This window comes from Ambystoma mexicanum, chromosome 5q (assembly GCF_040938575.1).
Source record: "Ambystoma mexicanum isolate Mex_15411 chromosome 5q, UKY_AmexF1_1, whole genome shotgun sequence".
In the NCBI taxonomy this organism is placed as follows: Eukaryota; Metazoa; Chordata; class Amphibia; order Caudata; family Ambystomatidae; genus Ambystoma; species Ambystoma mexicanum.
This window is the reverse complement of record NC_090933.1, coordinates 1,010,967,078-1,010,987,615: the sequence shown is the minus strand read 5'-3', so window position 1 is coordinate 1,010,987,615 and position 20,538 is coordinate 1,010,967,078. Positions and strand designations below refer to the sequence as shown.

At 45.5% G+C, this 20,538-nt stretch overlaps 1 protein-coding gene across 5 annotated transcripts in view; it reads left to right on the top strand.

The window, feature by feature from the left end:
• The window catches only part of CSMD3 (CUB and Sushi multiple domains 3), a 3,270,409-nt gene that overhangs the window by 2,757,441 nt on the left and 492,430 nt on the right, over positions 1-20,538 (top strand). For all 5 annotated transcript variants that reach the window (XM_069621531.1, XM_069621530.1, XM_069621528.1 and 2 more), the window contains one exon: positions 3,073-3,261. In XM_069621531.1, the coding sequence (XP_069477632.1) occupies positions 3,073-3,261 (189 nt within the window). The remainder of the gene's footprint in view (positions 1-3,072; positions 3,262-20,538) is intronic.

Sequence of the window (20,538 nt, the reverse complement as noted above, 5' to 3'; positions counted from 1 at the left end):
ATTTTAGGTTCTGAAGCAAAGTGTATTCTGTTATTTTACTTTGTTATTAGGTTAGCCCATAAGAAGTGATGTAATTGACTGATTGTTTGATTGTATGTGTGATTCTGTAAAATATAAACTGAATAATGTAAGTATCAATGTTAAATGTAAAGTGAATGATGTATGTATTTATGTTAGCCAATGTATATTTTAATAGTGTTTGTAATGTTGATTGTGAAAGTTATTTTAGAACTATTTACAATACAATTGTTATTATTATTATTATTATTATTATTCTTTATTTTTGAAGACTTAAGACACGGATAATAAAAACATAATTTGTTCAACACATTTTGCCACCAATCTCATCGATCATGCCCACAGGAAAATTGATAAGCAAATATTATGTCCATCTAATAATATGCAATTTCAATTAAAAGTGATTTAAACCTTTCTTCATCATATTTAATCATTGCTACTAATCTTCAAACTATTAATTCAAGATAGATATGTTTATCTTCAAAGAGAATGTTGTAATCTTTGTGGAGGTATAGGGAAGTAATCATGTCAAGGTGCTCAACATGAAGGGTTTGGCTTGAGATCTTTGAAAGAGTTGCAGCCACTCGAGCTCAATCTCACTGTATCCCAAATGTCATTCTACAGGCTTAGCTTTTAAGGTTTCATGTCTAGGTGCGTCACAGACACAGTCACCATATAAGAGTTAATGGGCCTCATTACAGGTTTGCTGGTCTGGTAACTACGGTACCAGTAAGCTTGTCAATACCATAGTTACCGGACTGGCAAACTACGAGCTCTGCCCATGGGTGCCTTTTCGGCAGACCAGCAGCCGTGAGCAGAGCATGTCGAATGCACCAGCACCATTCTGAATGGTGCTGGTACATCCGGCCTCCCCATTCCCATTGAGCCCTATGGGGCTCAAATGGGAATGGGGAACATTTCTTTACTGGTGTCCGGGAATGGGCTCATTCCAGGACCGGCGGGGCCATAATGACCCAGTTATTGCCCATTCTCGAGCGCCAGTAATCGGCAAGGCTACCGCCCAACTTGTAATGAGGCCCAATGTTCACTTCTGAATCCTATATGATGGATACCTACCTCGAGGGCCTCTTAGATGTCTCTACACTCTTGGACACAATAAACCACAATGGTCAAAACAACATACTGCACACGTGCATGGTATTTGGAGGGAATGTCCTCTAGAAGTCTCCCTAACTACAAGAGGGCCATTAGTTTGTTTGCTTGGTCCTCGACATTACAATACCTGCACACACCTATGGTATCCTACAATGATTAATCCTCATACCCATGTCCATCAACATAAACATGAAGGCCCAAGGCAGAATCAGGAAACAATCATGTTTATGATCTGCTCTGCAAGGCTGTGAAACCCCATACCCAACAGAATCAGGCTCATCTCTACCCTCACCCCTACCCTAAGGCAATGCATACAATAAATTAAGACTCTCATTTTCAATTAGCAGATTTCCACACCTGCTAAGACACACCCAGGCAAATACATCCCATCCTGTATTCCTCCTGATGACCAGTCAGCTCTGCAGCCGACTTTCAGCAAAGTTTAATGTACCCCACCTTCCGTACACATTAAATTGCCACTGCTACCTTAAACAGCATGCTGGAAATAATTGCTACATGCTTTGGCTTTCCATGAAGTTTAAAGTCAGGTACTGTCGCTGCATAGAGATTGAAACCATGGTCAAAGCATGAAAGCAAGGCAACAAGAGTTTTTTGACCGATAACAGCAAATGCAAAAAAATGCATATACCAATCCTACAGACGTCATTGTCATGTCAACAGTGAGCCTTGTGTATATTTTATGTTTGTATTATTGGGTTGTGTTATATAGAAGTGCTATAGGTGTGTTTCCTCCTATTACCATCTAATCTTTGCGTTTAACCCTGACTAATGGTCAACACATTTGCTCCTCTAGACTGCTAGCTACACAATCAATACATTCCATGAACAAAATGAAGTGGAATAAATACACTTCATGATCCTGGATTTACCTGTTTCAGTTAGTAGTAGAAATCCCATCCCTCATCTTTCCAGTGAATGCGTTTTCCATATGCAGGGAAAGCTAACGTGTGCCCAACACTCAGGCTAGTAGCATGTTTTGTCTTAAGTGTGTTCCCCTGGGTGCAATGCCATTGCTACTCCTACCCTGGCACTCCACCAACTTGAGCGTTCTACGTCAGTGTCTGCCTCCCTGTTTTGGATGACACTTTCAGTTGCATCGTTTCGGAGGGACGTTCTCACATCTGCCCTTGTTACACGTGTTACCCCTTCTTGCCATATTCACTTTAATAATTTGAGCTTTCACCATGTTTGGGAGTGGGGTCCCGTCGTCCATCTTCGACTCCTCATATGATCTATGGCCCTGACTGTCTCACTTTTCCAAATCTCTCTCCCAATTGGTCTACCCTCCATCCCCCACCAAACCTCTACTTCTCTGCACCTCCCACACACACTGTTCCATCTCCTGCTGATATTCCCTGGAGCTGTCTGGCTGTGCTTAGGAGCACACCTTCCACTTGGGTCTGAAGCCCACTTCCGGTGTATGTAGTATGTGCTTGCATTATCTAGCCTATGTCATCCAATGGGCCTGATTCAGATTATACAACTCTTCTGTGTATCAGGCTCGTTATACACAGACACTAACGAAGGATTACAAAGTTACAGACAAGCTTTTTTTTCAATCCTTTGTTTTCCACCCTTGCATTCCAAGGGATCGAAACACGCTGCAATCCACATCTACCAACGGATTGACATGTCTCCCTCAGGCCAAATTTGAAAAATATGTGATTACCATATTGCGAAGATTGAGTTCACGTCATTGAGGTGTTGTGTGCACAATGCAGAGATGCCCACCCCCTTACAAAGTGTCCCTTAAGTAGATCTTGAATCCCTGCTGCTTTTACGATACTTAAGGGTAGTGGAGTAAGGTCGGTAATCTAAATGATGAAGCAATTCTCTTTTTGCTTGGCTTTTGAAATTGCAGTAGACATTGCATCTATGCCTGCCAGCTAAGTGTTCATCTGCTCTGGTTCTTCTCAGCTCTTTATTGCAGCACCCCCGAATCGCCACCTCATGGATTTATCATCAGCCAGACTGGCGGCCACCTCAACAGCATGGTGCGCTGGGCGTGTGATCGCGGATTCCGGCTGATTGGAAAAGGCAGTGCCGTCTGCAGGAAGTTCCCCTATGGGTACTATGCGTGGGATGCACCCGTGCCAGCTTGTCAAGGTATATATAGTACAGGATAAATAAACAGCACAATGCACATAAAAACAAATTGCTTCCTCAGTTGCGTGTCATAGTATATTTGACAGTTTCTCTAGCCCCAAAGAAACTATAAACCCATAGTATTACCTAGTTTTGATGTTTCAGATTCATGTACTTTCATTGTTTTTTGTGTCCTTAATAATTTAAATGGCATGCCCCAATAGACAAAAGTAAACGTATTAGTATTCTTGTGAGGAAAACTATATGCTTTTGAATTATTTAGAAAATGCTTTATTCTTTTGAGCAAGGAACTTTGCCTCTGGTGTGTGCAGGGTTCAGCGGAGGCACTGTTTAAGAACTGCAACTTGTTTCCTCATAGTCTACCTGCACGAAGCATGACAACTTGGAACTAATAATTGGTCACAAGATGCCTAGAAATCAATTCTACTTAGTTATAGGTATGTTTGCAGCTGGCACATCATTATCTGCAGAAACAGCCCATTCACAGCAGGATAAGGAGAAGGCTTGTTTTTTTTCCACATACTCTTACTCCCTTCCCCTTTCCTCCGTACTGTATGTGTGTCCCTTCCAAGGGATGGGAGACGGAACCTTTTTCACCAGAAAAAACCTTCTTCCCCTTTCAATTTAGATGCACATGGGTGCGCAGCCCAGGGAGCATGCGCTGCCCTGACTCCGCCCTCTGACGCCACACCCCAGTCCCCTTTTCCGTGTCGACGGGAATGGGTCGAATTCACCAGCGCTTCTGTGTTTGGTTTCGGCCATGTAATTCCACGCACGTGTACTTCTTCTCTTTGTCTTTTTTGTCTTTTTTGTCATTCAGGTACTCGGTCCTCAGGCGTCATGCTCCTCCCTGGTGCATGTCGACTTCTACCTGGTTCAGCAGGTATCCATCCTGCAATAAGCTCTTCCCAACATCAGACCCCCACGCCCTCTGCCTACATTGCCTTGGCTGAGACCACGGTTGACAGTCATGTTCGGCGTGTGACTCGCTGTCCTCGAAGGTGCTGAAAAACAGACTTGCAGGTGGAGGAAGATGTTCCAGAGGCTGCCCCCAGAGTATCTCAAGAACTTCTTGAAGCATCGAACCAGGCCCAAGGTAGGGCCAATATTTTCCAGCGCACCCTACAAGGGAGTCTCCTTCCCAGGAACACTCCCGCGCGGGATGGTCCGGCCAGGTCTTTCTACCGACACACGCCCCAAGGCTTCCACAGCTACCGGCCTTCGAGTCGAGGGGTCCTTGGATCCTCCCGGGCACATGTGTCGGCGACCAGAAGGTTCTTGTACCGGGTATACACCCGAGGGGCTACGCCCTTTTACCGGCACCATGGCCGAGGGGCTGTGCCCTAATACCGGCAATACGTCTGAGGGGGCGCCTAAACGCAGCTCTGCCGACCTCCGAGTATAGGGTATTACACCTCCCGGACCAAGGCCCGAGGAGCAGGGTAGGCCTTGTGATCCACATGCAAGAGTCTTGGACAAGGCCGGGCTCAGCGGGCCGAGCAACACGTTGCAGGCACGTGGCAGGCAGCTCAACAAAATGGCTGCCACGCCAGAAAGGGGCACCCATCCGATGTCATTCCATGAATTCGGCGAAGAATGAGTTTCAAGGTGGGACTAGCCTCAACCAGGTAAGTGGCCTACAGTCTATCCTTCCTTTGCGCAGGGCAACTTTCCTTTGCGTCCATATGGACAGGGTACACAGCGGCTCCAGTAGCCCCCCGCTACCCAGTCGGTACCCCCTGCCACCTCTTTGGCCAGCGAGGAGGTGCTCTTCGAGAGGTTTCTCGGCCTCATGAGGTCTCCTCAGATGGGGGTTATCATCAAAGAAGTCCTCCCTGCCATTCTAGAGGCACCACAGACTCCTTCATCAGGCCCCCATGCCCAGGTGCAGCCGCCTCCTCCGGCACCACAGCCGATTCAGCCTCCGGCTGCGGTCTCTGTACCCCAGCCTCCATCACCATCTACCCCTCCTCCGCCACAAGATCCTCCAGATCCGCAGGATACGGACAAGGAGGAGGATCGGGACACACCATCCTCAGCTAGGGCTTTCCATGAACGTCCTGCTGGCCTGGCGGAGTACCTAGGCCTCCCTCAGCCCGAGGTCAAACAGCCGGCAGAGGGGGTTCTGGCAGAAGTCCTCACAAGATGCCCCTCTGCCAACACGGGTATTGCACTGCAAACCAATGTCTCCCTGGCCAGGAAGGGTTGGCTCAAGCCCCACTCAGTCCAGCCGGTCAACCGACGCCTGGACGCCAAGTATAGGCAGATGGAGGGGGACACACTCTTGCTCTCGACCCATCACTTTAGTCCAAGCCTCAGTTGTCCTCAGCTTCCTCCTCTGTGGTGCTGCTAGGCAAGGAGGAGAAGATCTTGGAGCCTTACGGCAAGAAGATCTACTCCAACGCCTCCTTCACCTGCGTCAGGCCAACACAGATGCCATGCTGGCTGCCGCCAACCAACGGTTATGGCGGGAAATTGCGGGCTTACTCCTGGAACTCCCCACCCAATGCCAATCATGCTTTAGAGTGGGGCTAGCGAAAGCCAAGCTTGTGGCGCATGACCTCATGGAATCCACAGTGGCGCATATCGATACCTCAGACCGTGCCATCTGCATTTCCATGGACAGGAGGCGCACAGCCTGGCTCCGGGTGAAAAAAGTCATCCCGGACGTCCAGGAGCGCATTCTAGATCTACCTTTTGAGGGGGGGGACCTCTTCCACTCCTCTATGGATGAAGAACTGGACAAAAAGAAGAACAGCTCACAAACGGCAAATTCCTTGTCCATTCTTACAAAGACCATGCCCAAATCTTACACCCAATATCAGCAGCGCTCAGAGAAGGGCCATACATTTGGAGGGTTTTGCGGCTTCCAGGAATGCAGATCCAGGCAGCTGGACCCCTCGCCATCTCAGAACCAGCGCAAACAACAAAAAGGGGGGGGGAGGAGGCTATTTTTCCAGTCCCTCTCCTCAGCCTCAGCCTCTGAGGGAAAGGCGGCATGACACGCTCCTTCAGATCCACGTGTGTCCGGTGGAGGAGGGCTTGTTCTCCATGCACATTTCTGGTGCCAGAATTTCGTTGTCCCCTGGATCCTCTCCATAGTATCCCAGGGGTACTGCCTACCCATCCCAGCCTCTCGTAGAGAGCCAGGCAGTGGAAGAAGTTCCATCCTCCCAGCGAGGCTTGGGATTCTACTCCAGGATTTTCGCCATTCAGAAGAAGATGCCAGGCAGGCCTGAGAGTTGTGCTGGACCTTTCCACCCTCAACATCTCCTTACCCCTGCAAAAATTCAAGATGGTTACGCCAGCATTTATAGCAGAGACATTGGACAAGGGAGACTGGATGTGCTCCCTAGACCTGAAGGACGCGTACCTACGCGTCCCAATTTGGCAGCCCCATCGTTCTTTCCTATGGTTGAGGATCATGGGCTACCATTTCTAATACAAGGTCCTCCCGTTTGGCCTCAACTCAGCCCCAGGGTCTTTACCAGACTCATGAACGCGGTAGCAGCCCTCCTAAGAGAGCAGGCCCTCCACATCTATCCATACTTCGATGATAGACTTGTCATGGCAACATATCCGGAGGCAGTTCACCACTCCTCCCCTGCCCTTATGAACACATTGCATGACCTGGGCTTCCCGCTTAACCTCAAGAAGTCACAGCTGCTCCCTACGCAGACGCTGACATTCCTGGGACTCATTTGGGACACATGCTCCGAGAGGGTCTTCCCGTCAGAGGACAAGATCTCGGCCATCAAGAGGGCCACCGTCCACTTCCTCAGCAGAGAGGTGACATTGGCTTGGTGGTATCAACATCTCCTGGGTCTACTAGTGGCGGTTCTGCTAGCTGTCCCGCACACGAGACTAAGCATGAGAAGGATTCAGCTGCACTTTGAGGCCTAATGGAGTCAGGAGCGGGGCTCTCAATCCGAAATGATCAACAGTCCATCTCTCCACCCAGACCTAACTTGGTGGTCCAGGGACTGCAACATACGATGGGCAAGCCCTTCCAGCCACCTTTTCCACAGGCCACCATCACCACAGACTCCTCGCTCAAGGGGTGGGGAGCTACCCTGGACAATCTCTCGGTCCACGGCACCTGGACTCGAAACAAGCAGGAATACCACATCCATTGGTTGGAGCTGAACCCCATCTGGCTAGTGCTCAGAGCATTCCTACCACTTCTCAAGGGCAAGGTTGTCCTCATCCAGACAGACAACTCAACCAGCATGTACTATGTCAACAAGCAGGGAGGCACCAGATTCCCTCCTCTGTGCAGACTGGCGATCAGCATGTGGGAATGGGCCTTGGAAAATTAAATTTACCTCTCGGCAGTCCACCTCCTGGGGGAATACAACCTGGAGGCAGACAGGCTCAGAAGACTGGGAGCAGGCAGTTACGAGTGGCAGCTAAACAACCTCATTATTCAGGAGATCTTAAACAGGTTGGCTCAGCCCAAGTGGATCTCTTTGCCACCTTGCACAACAAGAAGTGCCCCCATTTCGCATCCTGGCAGGGTCAGGGTCCCGGCTCTCTGGGCAATGCATTTCACCTCCAGTGGACCGGCATGAAGGCCTACACCTTTCCACCCACCCCCCTGATCCACAGGGTACTTTGCAAGATCATTCTGATTGCTCCATGGTGGCCAGCCAGACCATGTTTTTTTCGGAGCTCCTCAGCCACTCGGAGGTGCCCCCGATAGACCTCCCGATGGGCCCAGCACATCTTCTGGCACAGCAGGAAGGCAGGATCATCCACCCCGTGCCAGGGAAACTAGCCCTCACAGCATGGTACCTGAGCAGGTAATGCTTAGGCACCGTAGCCTCTCACAGGCCAATCTGGAGATCATACAGGGCATCAGGAGAAAAGCCACCAGGGCCCAGTATAAGAGCAAATGGACCAGGTTCTGCCACTGGGCAGACTCCAAGGGAATTGACACTTTGGCCTGCAATCTGGACGACATGCTCTCCTTTTCAGCGCACCACGCTCATTCGGGCATACGGGTCGACACCTACCGTACATATCTTGCAGCCATTGGGGCTTACAGGAACTCGGAGGAAGACATTTTCTCATCCTCCAACCCTATCATCAAGAAACACCTATCCGGTCTTGCGAGGGTTTACCTGCCCGTCAAGAGACTGCACCCAGTGTGGGACCTGAATATAGTCTTGGGTGCCCTGACGCACAAACCATTCGAGCCAATGGCATCCGTGGACATTAGGCTGGTCATCATCAAGACAGCCTTACTAGTCGGTCTCACCTCGGCTCGCTTAGTCAGCAAGATTCAGGCACTGGTCGCCTCTGAACGATATGCCACCTTTCACAGGGACAAGGTAGTCATGCGGACGCACCCGGCATTTCTGCCGAAGGTTCCATATGCATTTCAGTAGAAATAGTCCTTCCGACGTTCTTTCCCGATACCAAGGACGAAGCACAGAGAGTGCTGCACTGCCTGGATGTCAGGTGTGCCCCAAAATTCTACTTGGACAGGACCAAGGTCTTCCGCAAGTCAGACGCCCTGTTTGTCACTTTCGGCGGCTTGAGGCCAGGCTATCAGGCCTCAAAGGCTTACATATCCCGCTGGATGGTCTCTGCCATCAAAGAAGCATACGAGGGCCAGCACAAGCCGCTCTCGGCCAACATGTATGCCCACGCAGTCAAGGCCAAGGCAACGGCCATCGCATTCCAGCGCCATGTCCCTTGGCAAGTCATAAGCAGCCACTTGGGCCTCTACCTCAGCTTTTTGCAAGCTTTACTGTTTGGATGCCGGCTCTAGATCTCATGCAGCTTTCGGACAGGCGGATCTCAGGAATCTGTTTGCTTAAGGAAGGTCTCCTCTCCACCCTAGTGCTACAATCATCTGTAATTGCTCATACAATATGGAGGAAAGGGGAGGGGACGTAAGAGTAATTATAAGTTACTCACCGTAGTGACTAACATACTCTTAGTCCATAGTCCCCTTTCCTCCATTCCTCCTACCAACTTCCTCCCTAATAATACTGGTGTCATTAGGCAATGTCAAATCTATTGTCGATGCGTCAATGGGGACTGAGGTGTGGTGCCAGAGGGCGGAGTCAGGGAAGCGCATGCTCTCTGGCCCGCGCCTCCACGTGCCTCTAAATTTAAAGGGAAAGAAGGTTTTTTTCTGCTGAAAAGGGTTACGTCTCCCGTCCCTTGGACAGAACGCCCATACAGTATGGAGGAAAGGGGACTATGGACTAAGAGTACATTAGTCACTACGGTGAGCAATTTATAATAATTTTTTCACATTGAAAATAAGCCTCTCTAACACAAACTACTTTTTCGACCTCAACAATCACCTCCAGGCAACATAGAGGCCTTTATAGATGAACGTAATGACATCTCTGCAAAACATGTATATTAGGCTATAGATTGTGGGAGCATTTAAGATATAGTTACATGGGCATCATTCTGAGTTTGTCGGTCCAGAAAAGAGAGTGCCGGTACGCTCACCGGCATCCTTGTTTACTGATTGGCAAACTCTGTGTCTGCATGCCATGGCCACTGTACCCGGCAGGTCTGACCCTGCCGGGCACTTAGACCACTCTCTGCAGACTATTCATGGAAGCACTGGCACCGTTGCTAACAGGCAACCTGGCGCCTGACTTCCCGCACCACCGGACTCATAATGCGCCGGTGGCACCAGGAAGTCAGGTGCCAGTAAAATATTACGGGTCCGGTGGCAATCCGCTGGTAGCACCTACAAGGTTACTGCCAGACCTGTAATGAGGCCCATGTATTTCTTGTAAATCAACACCAGAGCTGATATGAAACATGTGAAACTTGGGCTTTGTCAACTTCTCCAGGTTAACACTTTATTTTCATTCTGGAATTAATGTCACTAACATTGCAACAGAAAAACTAGTACGGTTGGATTCCGACCAATTTACTGTTAGCATGCGCGCATCCTCACAATATACTGCTACTAAACAGAGCACAGCCAAAAGATTAACCATTAATTAATGACTGATAAGGATGCTCCAAAAGGGGTCCTTTACCAAAAGCTTTGCTTGGATCAAAGCCTTTCTGGAGTACAAACATTTCAAATGTGTGAAGAAAAAAGAGTGGCCCATCCAAAAAACTACAAAACAATATCTGATCCATTCCCTGCAATACAACGTAGATCTCAAAATGATCAAGCAATGCTATTCCTTTCCTCATCCACTCTTAGTCTCAATGCTTTTCTTGACTTTTGTCTCTCTCCTCCTCATCACTGAACCATAGCTTATCCAGAGTTTGAAAGGGCTGAAGGAATTATCTGCACAAACAGATGTGGCCCTTTGTGCCTTCATAAAGGCCAAGTAGCATTACTCCTTTCTGCAATACCTCTTAATCATCAATATTCTCAATTAAAAAAAAAACTAAATTAGGCATCAACAACCTATCCAATTTCTATAGTTAATTCCCCTTTTCGAGGGATCAGTTCTGGAACAACTAATCTCCTAGCTGCATCATTACAATAAAGATAACATATTGCAGCATGCAACTAATCAGGATGTAGTACAGTGCAGTGGGTACAGAACAGACCCTAGCAACACCAGAGAAGATTGTATGAAGTCCTTGATGAGAACCAACCAGATTTTATGATTATTCTTGATATAATCACGGCATTTGGTTGGTTGACAGTTCATCCATCTTCATTGAGTCTAGTACACTATGGGTATCACAGAGAAGATACGAGAGCATTCAAATGTAAAATTAATTTCTTCAAATCCAATCAGCTCAAATGCAGACATGAAACTTCATCTCTTATTCCATTCCATGGTTTATATTTATTTTACCCAAACCTGGTGTATTTGACTTTAGTTTTCTCTCATTAAATCATTTGCAAGTCTTTACAAATCTATGACGATACTCAAATCATAATACACCTGGTCTGAAAACACAGAAACATACAGTGTACCTCTAATAAAACTAAGACTGGATGATTAAAAAAATCCTAGGCATACCATTCAACTAATCTGATTCCACTCCCCCATAAACACAGCAACCAATCTTGACTTCATATTTGAATACATGTTCTCTTCAACGTCCTTGTTCACTTTGTGATGAGAATTGACCACCGTCAATGGCAGGTCCTTAGTAGTATTGTGCCTCTAATGGGCTTTTCCTAAGCCCTACGCCATCTACTCCCCAAAGCTCTGGGTCCTCCTCCCCGTCAACATCAGGCTCACCCCCTTGCTTTTACAGTTCAGGAAGAAGCTTAAGACCCTTCTCTTCAAAGAAATGGCTCCTCTGTAACACCTAAGCACACACTTCCTTCATTCCCTACCGTACCTGAGACTGCTTGATTGGTGCCCCTCTGTTTTCTCCTCTGGCTGCTTGCAGATCTAATGCTGCCACATTGCCCCCCCTTCTTTCTTCCTCTCCCCAGTTGTTAGCTCCCCGGTGACTTGTTTCTCTGCTTCTCTCACTGTAATCTTCCCCTTTTTGATTTTAAAGCACTCTGTTTATGTTTATATACTTGTAATGCGCCGAAAGCCCACAGGCATCAGGGCGCGGGAACAAAAAAAATGCTACAGACAAACAACAGACTGTTACTGCTGGTGCTAACAGAAAATTCACACGACTGGGATCAACTCATTTGAACAAGTGTGTTTTCAGGAGTTTCCTAATAGTCAGGTAATTTTCTTCTAGCCGGAGGGTGGTGGGCAACTTATTCCAGTGTAGCGCTGCCTGCACTCGAAGGATTTACCCATACCAGCTGCTCGACTAAAGCCTGGCACATTTAGCCAGCCCTGATCTTCTGATCTTAATGACCGTGATGGAATGTATCTGGAAAATTGTTTTCTGAAGTGCATAGGGGCCGCACCATGTAAACACTTATGAACTATAGTCATGAATTTGAATTTAATTCTGTCCTCTTTTCTCAACCAATGTAATGATTTCCATCCTTCCGTTATGTTCTCGATCCCCTTAATGATATGAACAGCATTGTTCTCCATAACTTGGCATCTCTCGATTTTTTTCTTTGTTTTTCCAAGCAGCATGCCATAGTCCAATCGCGATAGGATAGTAGCCCTGGAGATTGTGGCTGTATTTTCTCATTTAGGAACGGTCGGATTGCTCTCAGTAGGGGCAGGTAATAGGCATTGTTCTTGTCAAGGTATGTAACATGTACCTCTGACCCCACTGATGCTTCTACCATCATCCCAAGCATTTTGACCTGGATCATTACTGGTATATTAGCATCCTTAATGGCAAACACTTTATATTGTGCGCCTAAATTTACTCTAGCCTGGCATGTACCAAAGATCATCAACTCCGTTTTGAGGTTGTTCAAGCTGATATTATAAACTTCTGGTATTTTCGCACTGTCTATGAGATGATAACCCACTAATTCAAAAACTAACTGGGTGTCGTCGGCGTAATTTGTGAAAAACTCGCTGACACTTTCCAATAGAACACAAAGACATCTCATATATAGATCGAACAGCAATGGTGATAAACTTGCTCCCTGTGGAACTCCAAAAGTAATATGAGCGGCCTCTGAGAATGTATCCCCCCAGTGCACTCTTGCACTCCGATCCGCTTGGAATGATGACAACCATGCCAAAGCGACCGGAGAAAATCCCGCTATTTTATCCAGTGGCTTTTGGAGTAATTGGTGATCCACCAACTCAAATGCTGCACTAAGATCTAGTAACATCAAGATACCAGCTTTGCCCCTATCCAGGATTTCAAGCATATGAGTTTGCAGATCTAACATAGCAGTGTCGGTGCTATGAGCTGCCCGGATACCTGATTGCTGCTCATGGAGAGTTCCCTGGTCTTCAATGTGCTTTTGAAATTGGTTGGTTGATATTTTGTGCAAGGCTTTTAAGATGAAATTGGTGTTTGTAACGGGGCCTTGGTCTTTGGATTCAGGCCAGCTTTTTTAACCAGTGGCGTGATGGTCACTTCTTTAATATCCTTAGGAACTATGCCCTCATGGACTGAAGCATTCACTATCTTGGTAAGTACTGAAGAGAACAATTCCTTGTCATCTAAGATAACTTTTTTCTGCACACGACGTAGGTTTCATCTTTGCCAGTACTGAAGACATCTCTTCCTCTGAGACAGGGAGGAAACTAAAACTGGCCACTTCACACTGTTTAGCTATAGCTACAGGTAATGATATTGTAGCACCTGGATTCCCTCTAGATGTCATGATATTGTATCTGGCCTTCTGTATCTTGGCGGTGAATGCCCTTTGTACTATCTCACAGTCCTCCTTAGGAGCAAAAGGAGGGGTGAGTGCCTTGGGTTTTTCTATATTTTTGAGGATCTCAAAGATTTTACTTGCGGCATTGGGAGCTGCTGCTATCTCTTTATTGTAGTAGTTTGCCTTTGCTTCTCTTATGCCTTTTCTATATTTATAATTTATACATTTCCATTGATCTTAATTGGCAGGTGTAGGGTTTTGTAATATTTTCTTTCCATGGCTCGTTTTTTGAGCTTTAGTTTATCAATCTGCCCATGATACCATTTGTGGTGATTGTCGCTCTTCCTGACTAATTTGGATTCCAAAGGTGCAAACTGTTCCACCAATTTGCGAATGTGAGTGGTATATTGCAATAGCATATTTCCACATAAATGTTTATCCTGAAAAGTGTCTATGATCCTTTTTAAGCAAGGTTTTAATTGATTGAGACCTATATTTTTGAAATTGCGATTATACACCTTAACATTGGGATTACTTATTTGTTTAGCTTGATAGATTAACAGTACATTGAAGGTGACTGAGAAATGGTCTGTCGAATTACACAGTACCGTGATTACATTCTGGGTGTTCAGGTTTTGAGTTATCACCCAATCTAACTGATTACCTTGTGGTCTAGTGGGTTCATTATTTATGAATGTGAAATCTAGATTTTTCATAGTTTTTTCTAGCAAGATGGCTTCCTTGTCAGCTTTGTTCCCTCTCCATCTATTAATATCTCCCACCAGTAATGTAGCTGTATTTGAGGATTTTAGATAATTTAACTGAAGATTTAGCTCATTGCAAATCTCGGATACAAGGGATGGTGGTCTGTATATAACTATGATGTTTATGCAGTCATTAGGAGTGTGTGTGAATTTCAGATGTAAGGTTTTGCATCCACTACATGTTAGGTTGGCTTTAAATAGCTCAACTGAATCTCTTGCTATGACTGCCACTCCTCCACCTGCCCCACTATCTCTGTTTTTATTATATAATGTGTATCCCTCTGGCACTGCTATGTCGCAGACTGGGCTATCAGGTCCTTCAGCCACGTTTCAGTAATACACATAAGATCCAATTTTTTCTCCTGGCTCATATGTGAATACTATGGGCATGTTTACTCATAGAACGAGAATTCATCAGGCAGACTTTCAGACTTTTTAGCGCTATATTAGAAATATTACCCCCATCACTTACTCTGTCCAGTGCTATGTGGGTATTAAGTTGTTCCGTCCTTTTTCCCCTTTTTTTATCCCTCTTTTACGTATCTATTGTTGTCCTGGGTCTCCTCAATACCCTGATTCAAGAGCAAAGCCATGGATTCCTCTGGGGTATTTGCAATAATAGGTTTTGCGTTATGCTCTTTTGCCTGAGACATACCGAGCTGTGTTGGTAAGGTAGCTGACCGGGCGTGAGACTCACATCTTGCTTTGGAAATGGCTTCTAGCACTTCCTTAATGCCCATGAGGACTAAATTAGGCCGCGATTATTAGGGGTCTTACCACACTTCCGTATCCTTCCACAGACTGCCACACACTGCCCGTCCACGCCTGCGTGTTTGTGCAGGGTATGAAGGGAAATCCTGCACCTAGACTACAAACACCCTGGGAACTGTAGTTCCACTCCAGTGAAACCACGTGTGTGCAGCGTCTAACCCGCTGTTTTGAATTGCACAAGTGGGAAAAGCGTGTTGCTTCCTAAAGCTACTACCAGCCTCAATAAATATGTAATAATGGATGAATGATGATACCATAATGACATCTAACATAAGGTAGCCAGATTGCAGTGATAACACGTTGTAAGTGTTGGCCACAGGACGAGCTCCATTCAGATCATATATGTTGAAAATCTCATATTCAGAAAATGGTGATATATTAGGATGACATATTTGATGATGCCTTTTTCAATACAGTTTGAAGTTACAGACTTTCTGGGATACAAAAACAGGAGAGCAGTGATCACTGCATGAAAAGAAGGCAGCAAGGGTCATCGTGTGACAGATAAAAGCACATGGAAATCATACACACACCATAACCACAGTCCACCAGGGGCCAATGTGATGTCAACTGTAGCCTCTGTTGACTGTTTTTAAATTTGATATATAGATGTATTGCATTTGAGTTTAAGATTTGCTGCGATAGCTCAGTGAAGTAAGCTTTTGCTTCTGTCGACCATTTTACACCTCCATGGAATATCTTTACTGGCAGAATGTAGCACCTGTGGGAAGGGATAAAGCGGGCTCTGTCAAATTAGTGGCAGAACTCAATGGCGGGTAACAGCAGTAGGATCCCCTGCCAATGTGGAAGCCGCAGAGGACACACAGTGGATGTGGAGCTTCAGTTTCACGGCCCTTCACATGCAGGGCATGATCAAAATCAGGTCTTTGCCTTTTGACTGTATTGATGCCTATGGCATTAATATTGAGTCTACACCGTTCATTTGCTGCATACTTTGTTTGGTAGACCCTAAAGGGAGGCATTATCTAATTCCTAAAATAATGTCTGCTTTAAATCAAATAAATAGTTGTATGCGTCTGTATGCACAACATCCTTAATGGGTAATGAGGCCTTCATTATTTAAGCTTTGATCTAAGCCCCCTCAGCTTCCCAAGGATCTGAGCAGACCTAGGGTAGGCAGTGAAAACCCCTATTCACTGCCGAGACATCATACAGGGTGCAGGATCATAAATGCAAGTCATTCTCAGCGACAGAGTCTATAATCCAGTCCGCAAACCAGAGGCACAAGGAGACACACCAGAGTTATCTAAGGCATAGACAGGCCACAAGGCATCACTAAAACCCTATGAAAGAAAGCATTTTTGTCAGAAGCCATTGGGAGTTGGAAGAACAAGATCCTTTGGAGATGGCTCGCAAAGAGTACAAACGGTATTGGAGCAGGAGACTTGAGGTCAAATGGGAGTTGCAGGAGGGTTGGGAATGATAAATCAAGGTGACTGGGCTGAATGGACGATAGAAGGCTGGGGGAGATACCAAGGGGACTTGGGAGAAATAGACTTAGGAAGCTAGGGAGAGGCAGATGCAGAGAAACAGAGGAACAACCCCATTGAAAACAATGGCCTTCCAGGTAAAGGAACAGGATTTGAATTTCCTGGTGAGGCTTCTATTGCTTAGCCATTTGGGAAACAAAGTATGTACATAATCCCAATACTTCAGTTTCTGGGGGCATCAAGAGCCGAGGGGCCGTGGCTGCGACAAGGAGGGAGTTCCCCTCCATGGACTCCAGGGACAGATAATCGAGTTGTTGGCCAGGAAGGGAACGGCCATGGAATGATATAGAAATAGCAAATGTTACATATTGTCATGGAACTCACAGCGTTATTCCCATCTACTTACAGACACCGCTTTTGGATCTATTAAAATACACAATTAAAAGAATAAAAACAAATAATAATAATAAAAATAATTAGCAATACATTCATTTTTAATGCAGAATTCCTCCTATCTTTACACACTATGCAAATGGTGTTATTATTACGCATTTCAAAGTTACGCATTTTCTGATTACGTTTTTCTGAGAGGTTTAGATTCTATCTTGAGACTTATTTGATAAACACAGGCAACTTGTTTTCTGAGGTTGAGAAAGAAACCCATGGTTTCGCTGAGCAATGTATGCATGGATCCAGTTACATAATAGATTGCAGTCAGGTACGTTACTTGTTATGTTATGTTGACTTTCCCTGCGCACTACTACCACCTAGGAGCAGCCCCTAGGTGCTCAAGTGGCTCTGCAGGAAAGAGGACGGGATGGTGAGTGAGGGTAGAGGGATATGATAGGTACAGAACCAGGTGAAACTGGCGTCTGTGTGTGTTGGGTTGCAGGCAGATTCATTGCATGCACTAGCTTGTTGGATCCGTAAGGGTGAGGCTCAATGCCCGGGTTGTTTATTGTGTACGCATATCTGTTGTGCTGGGTGTGTGTTTGTGTGTTTTATGTGTATTTGTTGGTGTTGTGCGCACTGGCTTGTTGTGTCCATAGGAGTAATGTCCAGTGCATGGGATTGTTGTTTTATGTGAGTGTTAGTTGTGCTGGGTGTGTGTTTGTGTGTAGTTTGGTCAGCCCATGGGCATATATAGTACAAGGAGTGTGTGTAGGAAGAGAACAGGAGTGAGGTTGTTAGTACATTGGCCACTCGTAGAATTTTTTTTTTCAGATGCATACAGTGAACCAAAGAAGCGCCTTGAACAATTAAGGATCATCCCTTCTTTAAAAGACCTGTCCTGAGAAATTGTTAATGAATGGATGAACGTTTTTTCACGCATCCCTTTTTCAGAGTCTTCCAGCCCATATGCCCACACAGGACATTCAGATAAAACATCTGGATGTCATGTGCAGGGATCTGCACATTAACCGAGTGAAGTGAAAGGTATAAACAACAACATATACTTGTATTTTAATTATTATTTTTTTTTTATCTGAGAGACCACACAAGAAATTCAGCCATGAACACCTGAATGTTATTGTGACACAGGGAACTGTACTGTCGACCCAGTGAAGCAAAAAGTGAAAGCATGAACATCTAATATTTTGATGAGAGACCACACAGGAAATTGTTTGGGAACACCTGAATGTTATTGGCAGGCAGACAGGCGCAGAGCGAATTGGGCTGAAGTGCGCACAGTCATCACTGGAGGCTGAGGAGCCGGGAGGTGCGTCTTTTTCACAGGAAGTGGTGGTGACGTTACTAGTGCTGACGTTACTGAATGTGAGCAGTGAGGTGCATAATTTGAAGTGCAGCAACTAAGGGCATGCCACCATCACAGTTGCTGCAGGAACGCTGGTCTCAAGGCTCCTGTCAAGGAAGTGTTTATTTTTTCATTAATTTATCATGGCGGACAGTGAATGTGGTTGAAATTAGAACAATCCACTGAAAGTGCGGTGCAACCATGTCAGCCATATATTTCACCTTGTTTTCTAAGCTCCTTTTATTATGTACAGCGTTTTTTAGCTTCTGTGATATGGACCATGTGCTCTCCTTTCTTATGAACTGATTATGGAAAATCAGCGACTGTGGCATTGACAACATAAGGGAGGTAAGTAAGGATCAAAACAGGCCATTGATGAAACCAACTCTATTAATTAGATGTATGTTGTTTAATATTAGTTTTCAGTGTTTTTCCTTCTGCTTTATTTTGTACACATTATTTATTTATTTATTTTGTTTGGGTCAATGGGCCTCATTACAAGTATGGCGGTAAGGCAACAACGGCGCCGGTATCGCTACCGACACCGTTGCTACCGTACCGCCATACTAGGATTTCTGCTCACGGGTGCCCTTGCTGCCACCATGTCTGACCTGATGACCGTACCGGTACCCGTGAGCAGAACATGATGGTAGCACCGGTACCGTTATTAACGGCACTGGTGCTACCACCCTCCCCATTCCCATTGAGCCCTATGGGGCTCAAGTGGGAATGGAGATGTACCAGGCCTGACCCCTGCGGAAGGGCAATTACCGGGTACGGCTGGACCCGGATGCGAGTTTGGAGGTAGCCTTGCCAGTAAAACCAGCAAGGCTACCTCCAACCTCATATTGAGGCATGTGTGTTCTATGAAGATTGAGTTAGGGAGTGATTGAGTGAGTGTGTCCATCGGTGAAAGGGTCAGTGTGAGTTAGTATGAAATAGTGAGTGAGTCCATATGTGAAAGAGTGTATTTTATTATATCAGAGTGAGAGAGTAAGTGATTTATTGAGTAAATATTATATTGATGTTCGATTATAAAAGAAGGAAACATCTGTCAACCCTGGCATTGATAATTACAACTATTGTGTCTTTGCTTCTTATTCTAATTTAGTCTATTCCAATCTTATGCCTGGAGTAACACTTTCTTCTACTTTGGCCTGGAAAGTGTTGATGGCAGTCATGAAGCCCCAACAAACACGAATGCCACTGATCGGGCAGATGCGGCATGGGATCTCGTTTCGTCTCACAAGGGTTCTATAGGCCGCTTGGCCACCTTACATAAGGGCCATACAGGGTCTTCGGCTGCTTCTTCCTCCCATAGGCAATGCAGATGTTTAACATCTTTGACAGGATTCGAGAGTAGTATCTGAATTGTGGTCTTATTCTGTATCTCTTTCATCAAGTGTTACCCTTGAGAATGATTATTTCACAGGACATTGAGATGGTGAAACTATTGAACGACACAATACTTGTTACATCCGGGGTATATTTTTCTAAAGACTCACTTTTAGAGTCTGTATACAGTTTTGAAGCAGCCTTTGCCAAGTTTGGCTACATTTGCTCCTTAGAAAAAGTATCATCAATTGTAGGACATGGTCTACATAATATTGTTAGAAGAGGTACTCAAGCAGACAATTCTGTCTGTCTTTCTCCTACTGTTCGATCCCAGATAAACATTGTGGCCACTTTGTTTAAACTTACACTCGGTGACGAGTAGAGTAGAAAGGTCCATTTTAAATCATTCTGTATGGTAGATGCTGCCTCTAATGATCCAAGCTGGACTTGACTTTCTTTTTTTCTGCTGACCGTCCATGAATCTTGTCCATAGCAAATAATGTTAGTGTGCTAACCTGGACACGTGCTGTAACAAGCAATTATTTGCTGAATCTGACCTATTTGGCATTGCTTATGATCAGAAGAACACATTTCTGCTAATCTCTCTTCTCATTTTGGAGGATCTCTCCTCTCAGTTGAGAGGTTCCTAATTTGGCCAATGATTGTTGCCCATTTAATTGTTAATCATAGGTGTAATAGACAAAGTTGGAATAATACCAATCTTGCAAAAATGAATTACAACCTAGCTTTAATCATGGCTGGCACACTATCTTCGGTGTGGTGGTCCTCTTACCAACAATGCAAGTGTAGAGGTTACTTATGGCAATTTATATCTGACTAACGTTGATAGTGCATGTGTTTACTCTGGCCTTGTGCCTATGAGTCACTAGCTGAGGGTTAAAACATGAGCATTTTTCATATCAACAAATTAATTCTTTGCACTTTATCTGAAAACCCTACCCGAGTTAGTTCTCATGCAAAAAGACAACATAATATAGATTTGTCTGGAAAATTAGAAATTCCAAACCCATACTG